General features: G+C 40.5%; 1 protein-coding gene across 1 annotated transcript in view; it reads left to right on the forward strand.

The window, feature by feature from the left end:
- Positions 1-9,679, forward strand: part of ANKEF1 (ankyrin repeat and EF-hand domain containing 1) — a 53,808-nt gene extending 44,129 nt beyond the window's left edge. The window contains exons 6-10 of the mRNA XM_063441508.1: positions 212-1,034; positions 2,438-2,664; positions 6,536-6,738; positions 8,208-8,330; positions 9,216-9,679. Coding sequence (XP_063297578.1) covers positions 212-1,034; positions 2,438-2,664; positions 6,536-6,738; positions 8,208-8,330; positions 9,216-9,377 — 1,538 coding nt within the window. The 3' untranslated portion in view covers positions 9,378-9,679. The remainder of the gene's footprint in view (positions 1-211; positions 1,035-2,437; positions 2,665-6,535; positions 6,739-8,207; positions 8,331-9,215) is intronic.
- The last annotated feature ends 315 nt before the right edge of the window (positions 9,680-9,994 follow it).

A 9,994-nucleotide genomic window follows, 5' to 3' on the forward strand; every position in this document is an offset into this window, starting at 1 on the left:
ATAAAGTACATTATGTTACTAATGCTTCTTTAACCACATTATGCTATTCATAAATATGGTGATATTTTATACTGGAAACCCAAAGGTGTTTTTTTTTTTTTCAATTAAAAAAAACCGAATCTAAACATTCATAACTACAATCTAGTCATTTCTACTGTAAAAGAACGAATATACTTTATAATCATACCGAAATACATTTGATTAATTGTAGGTTGCAATCCAACATGGAAAAACTTGAAAAGCATGACAGCCAAAATTGTTGCCAAAAAATGTGGTTTTAAAGCAGCAATGAAGGAAATTGGAAAAGCAACACGTCTTGTTCAAAAATACTCCAAGCCAGGGGTGAAAAATTCCAACCTGCCATGGGCAATTCCGTTGCATGATTGGTCATTTGAACATCAAGCAGTTCTTCGGAAATCTTTTGAGCAGATGGAAACAGTTGATGGAACTATTAGCAAAGAAGATTTTGCCGATGTCCTTCAGAAGACAATGGCACCCATCAACCCAGAGCAACTTAACAGTCTCATACAACTTCATGTAAAAGGAGGTGCTGGGTCTATCAGCATAGATGAATTTTTGGCGGGCTCCAAGTTTCTCGAAAAAGCATTCCTGATGTCTTCCTATGTACCAAAAAAGAAAAAAGGTAAAAAGGGCAAGAAAGGAAAAAAAAGAAAGTCCGTTCTTCCTATGCCAATATGCGTAATGCCAAGTAACATGGTCTCACGCCGTGCAGATGGTGGCCCTCCAAACTTTATGATCGAAAAGTTTCAGAATGTTACCGATGTCAACCGATTTGACTGTGACCACCCTCCAGAAAATCCACTGACTGATGATACTGGATGGTATGTGGATGAGTTGAAAAAGACATACATTCCCATCGATAGTGCCATTAAATCCGGAGACCTGGACTCTCTGCGGAAGGCGTTTGAAGAGGGCGTACCAGTGGATGTCAAGGACATGTTTTATAAAACACCTCTTATGTACGCCTGCGCATGTGGGAATTTAAAGGTCGTAGAGTTTCTTCTGAAAAAGGGGTATGCTATTCTTATTATTTATTGCATGTTTTAATTATTGCTCTGTTTGAGCTTGTGTGAATGTGTCCATTGTAAACGTTAAAGGAATTATTTTTGTCTCAGGGACAGATTCCTTTTTTAATGGAATTTATTCACTAAAAAGTGAAAGTGAATTTTAGTTGATTGAATGCCAAATTGTAAAATTAAAGACAAGCGAGCTTATTTGTAAACTAATCTCACAACTAATCTCACAGTTTTGCTTTCCACTTGGGTATTCCCTTCACCTTCTGTCATTGTTGAGTCAATAAACTTTAATGTTTTATAAAAAAAAAAAAATTAAGCCCCTGACATTTTTAGGGCTATTTGTGCTTTGTAGTTTCACAATATATTCTCCCAGATTTGATAAGGATTGTTAAAAAGAAGGCAAACAAGCAATATGTGTGGGTATATCTTCTCACTGCACTGGGAGTTGTTCAGTTCCACTTTAAGATAATTAGATAAGTACTCAAATATATCACTATCAAGGCAAGTCTCGAATAGGTCACCATCTATTGGTGGATTTTATGCATGTACGTACGTACAGACTCTTCCGAAGTGAAGACAAGGAGCTGGGTTTATTCCAGCAATTGTGGAGATTTGGCAATGGAGTTAAAAAATCTCTTAGCTGATGGCCGATTTGCCTTTTTTTTATTTGCTTGTTTTGTTTGTTTTTTTCAAGAAGAAAACAGGAAATGTACAGTCTCTAACTGCTTCTACAGTGAGTGATCTTCAATTCCATATTAAGATAATTTAAGAGTTCTTAACTAGATCACTTCAACTTTAGGAACCTACCTATTTACACTAGCAAAACAGAATGAGAGCAGAGAACTTATTTCATACATTGTGGAGAATTCACAAGGAATCGAAACATTTTATTCTGATATAACCAATCTGGTGAATGTGCACTTACTTTGCCAATTCTCCACAGTTCCAGATTTTCATGATAATTCACTAAAATTCAAATGCACCCAGTCCAGATTATTAGTGGACAAATATTGCAGATTTATGTATGTTTGCCCACAAAAAGCAGGTGAATTTCTTTTACAAACCTGCCTTCTACCAGATGTGTTTAGAGTCAATATTTGGTACTTAGTAAATAGACCAATCATTCATTTTATTTAGGATTTGCATGTAAGATGTACTGCTTTTTAAAGCAGACACCAGATGGCACTGAATGAGATATGATCATTCAGGTGAAATAACCAAATGTAATACTAAATAAATTAACCTGACAAAATGTAAGTAATTATGCGAATTGGCAAATTCAGTTAGAATTTGGTTATTTTACGAATATATTGCTGATTCGAATTGCATTTGTTCTTTAGTGACTGTTTCTTCTACCGCATGCTGTGATTACATGTGTGATCTCTTTCATATGTTTACAGAGCTAATGTCAATGCAACGGATAATTTTTTCTGGACGCCGCTGCACCACGCGTGTCACGCTGGCCAGGAAGATATCGCTGATCTCCTGATAAAATCTGGATCTCAGATAAATGCAGTGACTTTTAATAATTCAACACCACTTATGAGAGCAGTCGAAAGTGGATGCTTCAACTGCGTTCAGTATTTAATACAATCTGGAGCTAATGTAAAAATAGAGAACAAAAAAGGTAAATTGCTAATTATCAAAGGAGATCAACCATTTAGATATAAAGGTCAATGTAAAAAAATGCTAATACTAATTTTCACACATGTAGTTGACATATTTTGAGATTTTTAGCTTTTCTCCTTGTTTGGCTCGAAGTGCACTTTACAAATATATAACACCGACATAACAGTTAAGACTTTCTGATAAAAGAGGTGGGTCTTTGGCTTCTTTTTTTTTTAAGTCTGTAAGGACGGTGCCTCTCTGAGTACAGTAAAGAGTTACAGAAGGTAGGGGCAGCGTGGCTAATGCCTGGGAACCTGAGTTTGTCTTTATTCTGGGCACTGACAGGAGGGCTATGTTGGCTAACCAAAGTGATTGAGATGGAGTGTATGGTGTCAGGAGTTCTTTCAGGTATTGTGGGACTCGATTGTTTAAGGTTTTAAAGGTCTGCAGGGCAGTTTTAAAATATATTCACCATTCAAAAGCCAATGGAAGCCAATGCAGGGTGTGGAGAACAGGTGTTATGTGACTGTCACGGTAGTCATAACCCAACACGCAGGAAAGAGGAATCCACAAAAGGTGGATACAAAAGATGTATTACCGAGCCTAGAATGGCCGGACTTAACGTAACTAGACAACAAGAATCAGGGTCAAGAATAAATCAAGGACAGGAATAACAGGAATACTCAGGGTCAAGACAAAGTGGGGGTCAGGATCCCAGAAGTCACGAGTCAAATACGAAGCCAGGGTCAGGATACCAGAAATCCCGAGTCAAATACGAAGCTGAGGTCAGGATACCAGAAATCACGAGTCAAATATGAAGCTGAGGTCAGGATACCAGGAATCACGAGTCAAATACGAAGTTGAGGTCAAACACAGGAAATCACAAGAGAATCACTAGGAGCACTAAACAAGGTTCTAACAGAAACCACGATAGGGCAATGAATGGGGGCTAAAACAAGCCTTAAATAGGCTTACCTATGTTCTAAAAGGCCCACGCCATCACTGCGATCCAAAACAGATTAGGATCGCAATGATGATGTGGTCACTTTAAGAGTGGGCTTCACATATATATATATATATATATATATATATATATACGTTCTGCCATGCGAACGCGTAGTTCAGTCAGACCACGTGGCAGTAGGAGGTCGGATCGGATCGAGGGAGGTGAGTCTCCCTCAGTATACCACGTGGCCGCAGAGCGATTTGATCGTGCTGCAGAAGGTCGACCAGGATTGAGGGAGGTGAGTTTCCCTCAGTATACCGCATGGTCACGGAGCGATTTGATCATGAGGCAGAAGGTCGACCAGGATCGTGAAAGGTGAGTTTCCCTCAGTGTGCCGCGCGGTCGCGTGTTGGGGGGGGCATGCGCAGCTCGGCGGAGGTAAGTAATGCCACAGTGACATGATTGGGTTTGGTTGGTCAGTAGTCTGGCTGCTGCATTTTGTACTGCCTGTAGGCGATGGATTTCTTTTTCTGGGAGGCCCAAGAAGAGTACATTACAGTAGTCTAAACGAGAGGACACAATGAATGGATTAATGTTGGCATATCATCCAGTGGGATTACGTTTTGGATCCCAGCTATGTTTCTTAGATGAAAGAAGGCAGATTTTATTATGGTGTAAACCTGCTGTTTAAATGATCGTTCAGAGTCCATCAATACTCCAACATTCCGTACCTTTGTTAAATGAAGGAGTTCAGAGAGTCCAAGTTTAAGGCGGGTTGGGTTATCATGAGATATTTTTGCTGCTCGGGGTCCTCTCACCAAGAATAACTCTGTTTTGTCTGAGTTCATTTTTAGCTAACTAGCATTTATCCATTCTATGAGGTCTGCTAAGCAACTGTTGATGAGAGATGTCAGGGCATGACTGTGTCATGTATTTGCTGCAGATTTGTTGGGTTTATATTCTTTCAGTGAATTTCCTATTCCACCACATCTGAACAATGTTTTTTTTTTTGTTTTTTTTTTAATTCTTTATTTTTCTTGTGCTATGAGTGGTGACAAACATACATAGCCAAGACAGCATTTGCAGGCAGTAAATATAAAATTTCAAGTCTTGGCAGTTAGTACAGCACATTTTTTTTTTTAAGTAACAGGAAGCAATAGATTAATATAAACTTAAGTATAGAAAATATGCATTATGTTTTTTCAGGTTTAAGTACTCGAGTCAGATTGTAGATTGTAAATTGGATTAGGCTAAATCAGTGCATAAACTGTGCTACGAACTTTCCAATCAATGCATTTACTCAACTTACATTATTCAGGGTCTGTTCCCCAAGATTATATAAGCAAAAGTATGCCAGGGCTGATTAGCTAAACAGTTATATGTCTTATGTGTCTGCCCAAGCGGTGAGTGTACAACAGAAGGGTAGGCATTGGTAAGCTCACGATCTGGTAGTTAAGGCATAAGAATACAAATACTTGTAAAACAGGCTAGTGCATTCAGACTGTAGTATAACATTCTCTAGAAAAAACATTCAAGCTGGGGTAAGCTATACCGCTTCAAGAGAGTGGGCACCCTGTTTGATGCCTGCGCTGCTCTGGTGGAAATGAGCCGCCGAGACCTCACTGACAGGGGGGAGTCCCATATCTATCCGATACCTGCTCTGCTATTTCTGGGTAGCAGAGGGCGAGCGTCCATCAGAGCAGGTATCAAGTCCTTCCATGGTGTACGCTGGGGTCCTTTAGGCTGCTGCTGTGGGTTGCTGAGCTTGCTGCTGTTGTGCCTCTGGAGTTCGGTATTTGCCTTATAAGGGAGCTTGGTGTCGTCCAGCTGGTTTCGCAGCCTCTTGGGTCGGCTTGGTGCAGGCTGGATAGGGGGTGAGTGTGAGGTCTGTCGTCCCGCAGGAATACCTTGCGTGATGGCTGGCTTGGTTGTAGCTGGCGTTAGCGTTTTTTGCACAGCTTTCCGTCCCCCCAGTGCCGCCGTCTTTGTCCGCTTGCGTAGGCAGCCTGCATAGCTTGGCTTGATTTGCCGCGGGTGCAGGTGAGGGTTGTTCCGCCTCTCTGTGTGGTCGGGTCAGAGGACTGGAGCCGCATTGTGGTCTGGAAGCGCGGGGAGGGAGCAGGCCACATCCTGGCCCCCCATGCACATGGCGTCCGCCATCTTGGGTGCAGTGCTCGGGCCCCCCGGCCTCGCTTGCGATGTCTCGGTCCAGGCCACAGGGTGAGGACCGGGATCAACCCCCCAGTCCATAGGGGGGGGAACAGAGCCGGGACCGTCCGGGTTTGCGTTTCTGGTCGGGGTCTGTGAAGCAGGATAGTGGGGCAGCGGCCGTCCGCCCCACTCACCGCCGGAGAAGGCCTCAGTCGGGGCCGCGAGAGTCTCTCCGCCAGGGGACTGAAGCTCGATGAGCCAGCCTCTCCCTGGATCCAACAGTCCCCTTGCTATAATCATCCTCGCTGTCTGTCTGCTTTTGGGTAATAAAAGGCTTTGTTTTAGCAGTTTATTCCTTGAGTTGGAGCAGGAGCTGCTCTTGCCTGCGACCGTCCAGCTCGGCGGCCCGGCCCCGCCCCCCCTGAACAATGTTTTTTTGGTGTGGGTGGAGATCTGGTCATTGGATCTGGACCCATTGACATATTCTGAAGGCATTGCAGATGACGTGCTTGTGTCATAAAGCAGTATCCTGTTTAAGAATGGTTAGACTGGCCATACGCATGGTCAGCAACAGATTTGGGAAATATTAGTACTGTTGGTGTGCCTTGAGGACTGGGTTGGGAATCATAGCTCCAGACATTGCTGTGTGTGAAATGCCATATCTAACATCAGAGTCACTGCTGCACATAGCTGGAATGCAAACATTACTCTGGTAATTGGGTCAAAGATAGCATTGGATTACAAGAGGTTAAGCAGAACCTTAAAATGTATGTATTTTATGTTTCGTTAACAGGTGAAAATGTTTTAGATATTGCAAATGCTTATGGAGACTACAGGCTGATTGAGGTGGTTAAAGCTAAGCTGGATAGCTTGCCAAAACCAAAAGACAACACGAAAAGACGAAAAGACAAAAAAGGTGGAATGGAAGGCAAAAGAAAAGCTGAATCCAAACCCCAAACTCCTGGAATCAAAGAGGAAGCACAGATAAGACCAGCGGTATGTTATTTTAGGCTGTTACAGAATTTAAATACGACTGACTATTGTGCAATCTAGAATAGGAAAAGGATGAGGAGCTGAAATGCAATTTAGAATATATTGCAAAGATTGTTCTATGACTTGTTATATGTATATTTTCTTCTTAACATGTGCATCTGAATTTAGGACATTTGGTGGTAGAAAAAGATGTTTGACATTGTATACCTGCCAACTGTACCAGGTTTGAAGGGACTTTTCTGAACTCCTTAATCCTGGTTTTCTGGAGTTTTTTGACCCAAAGGAGATTCGCTGATGTCTATTAATTATAATGCCACTCATGTGCTTTTGGACGTACATGAATGACTGACATGCTCCATTTAATAAAGTGACTAAGCTTCAGAAATTGAAGTGGGCCTGTTAATTCTATGTTTTTCATAAATAAAGAAAATGGAATATTGCCTCACAATCACAAAATACGCATCACTGCTGGAAGTACCTTTTCTTATGAATACCTTTGGACACGGCAAAACAAACAAAAAATCAATATTGATTAGGTTTGCCTGTCTTGTCTTGAGTTTTTATTTAGTATCATGTCACGCAGTACGCACCAGATGTCTTTGGCATCTTGACATCTCTTTGTGCAATGCATGTGTGAGAAGATTTCATGAGGGTTCAGTGTTCTCTGATTTTCCATAGAACCTTGACATTTACAGTTGCAAGAAAATGATAGTGATGAAGCTTCTAGCATGATATAAGGAAGGAAAAACATAGTGGTTGCAAAGTAGAAAGTACTTGACCTTTTTCTTTCTATGTGCCACCACTCAGTGGACATGTTTCCTGGGTCTGCGTTAATTTGCCGTATGGGGTCTCAAGAGTAGTCCTTTGCTGGGATGACCCACCCTGCAAAAAACAACAACAAAAACAAAATAAAGCATAACACCCCCCCTTCTATCCCACACCCAGGACAAGTTCTTGCTCAGTCTAATCCTCCTCTGTTGACATCATTCCCCACCACTGCAAGTAAAGAGATGTCCCAGAGGATGTGCCGAGGGACAAGTTGGGTGGCACAGGTTAGACAGCAATATGTAATACATGCTAATGACAAATGCCTGATATGCACAGATTAAAGATTAGCCATCCCAGGACTCTCATGTTGGTAATGACACTGTTGGACTTGGAGGTGAAGTTACACCACTGGCTGCAACCTCAGATATTTCTGTATGTGCAGCATTTTGAACTGAAAGACTCAGAGCCCCATAACCACTTAATTCAAATTACTGAAGTGGCTGTGGTACTTAAAATAACCCTTTAATATTAAAAAAATAAAAATTCAGACTAGTATATTTAATCTGTCATTTAAAAAAATATAACATGTGTTATGTGCTTTTTTTTTTATAAGCAGTGTATAATAAAAATGGCCAAAAAGACCTTGACCAAAAGAAAATGTGTATAATTGAAATATCATAATGTATTTACCGTTTACTGTGCAGGTCCAGCCAACCAGTGAGGAGCTTTTTGCCAATAAGGAAAAAAAGAATGAAATTGCTCAACTGAACAATCTCATAGCCACGGGAGAAGCCAAAAAAATTGACCTAGCATTTGTACCTAAATCGGTAAGACAAATAAATCATACATTTTATTTATAGACCCAAATAATATTCGATGGACTACTATAGAGAAGGTTCTCTGTGCTTGTTAAGTTCGAATTGTCACATGTCATAATGTGGGTTGTGCAAAAATGTTTTGGAATATCTTTTTATATGAAAATATGAAGAATTGTAAATGAAGTGTATCTGTTTAAAGGTAGCAAATGCTGTTTTAAAGTTTATGTGACGGAGCTCCAGTACTCTGACCGTGTACCTCCGCCAAGTCTGCTACCTCTTAGTTATCAGGGACCTAGGAGCAACTTAAATCCAGTCACCGAGGCATGTCTGGGATCACTGATGACCTTTTCCACCCTGGACCAGGCTAATGTGCTTACAGCCCTGGACACCCTTTCAATAAGCAGATTATATCCCTTTCCCCAAACATCAGATGACACATGGTGAAGGTTAAAACAGAAACTGACTTTACAAGATATTGCACACATGTTTTATGCCCCCAACAGTCTCATTTACATACAATGGTCTATAGAGTACTATAGTATAAGGAACAGTGGGGTCAGACAATAGCAAGGGCTGATGGGAGATTTAAAAGGGACAGTCCAGCTGGTTTAAAGTGGTCTGGCATAGTTGGTTCGGTAAACGAACGGGGGGTGTTAGGACAGCCGGCCAATAGGGAATAAAAGTGTAGCTAGAGCATCCATTGTGCTACAGTGTATTTATTCTGTTCTATAAGTGATATTAAGTTTACCTTAAAATTCTTTCTAATTAATGGCCATGAGGTTTAGCAGAGCCTATTAGAGTGGCAAATAAATGCAGTTATCTCTCCTCTCTCATACTATGTGTTACTTTCTCTTAATTCTAGAAATTTAAATGCTACTTTTACTATATCTTTAGGTTTGGGTCCCACATCCCAACACTATGGAACGAATAAGGAGCAGGGTACTGCAACGTGAACGACTGACATATGAAGTGGATTTTGATGATTTCATGATGCCTTTTAACAAGAACTTGATGAAGAAATCTACAGGGTTAACAGATACGGACGTTTGTGCTTAGAATTAATGAGAGGGTGAAGTTTACAGCCTGATAGAGGCTCTGCTGTTTATAAGATTTAGCCTTGATGATAATTGTGTATTTGCCAATATGTAGAAATTAAACCTGCAGTATTTATTCTGTAATTTTTACACCATGGTCTGTTAAGTTAATACATTTTGTAATTCAGAAAATAGTTTTTTTTACTGTAATGTATGGTTTTTGCTGAGTGGAAGAACCACTCATGTCAATTGGTAGTGTACCACCACCTCCGGAGATCCTAGAGAAAGTAGAAGGGAGAAGAAAGCTGTACTGGTTCCAGAACTTCCTTTATTGTCAATTCGAAAAGTTTTAACATTTCTGATCTAGTAAATCCAGTAAACCTTTTAATGGAGTTTATCTGTCAAACATTAACATATGCTACATTAGATGACCTACCTAAATTTTAAGGACCTTAAAAAAATAAATAAAAAAAGAATGGAATCAAAGAATAACTAGTGCAAGTATATTTAAGAATAATTTGTCTTGGAAAAATGTTGTATCAAATCTTAATACACAGTATTAGCACATGTATGTATCACTTTTAGTGATGTCCCGAACGGTTCGCTGGCGAATAGTTCATGGCGAACATAGCTTGTTCG

Source organism: Pelobates fuscus, chromosome 2, assembly GCF_036172605.1.
Source record: "Pelobates fuscus isolate aPelFus1 chromosome 2, aPelFus1.pri, whole genome shotgun sequence".
NCBI classification, from domain to species: domain Eukaryota; kingdom Metazoa; phylum Chordata; class Amphibia; order Anura; family Pelobatidae; genus Pelobates; species Pelobates fuscus.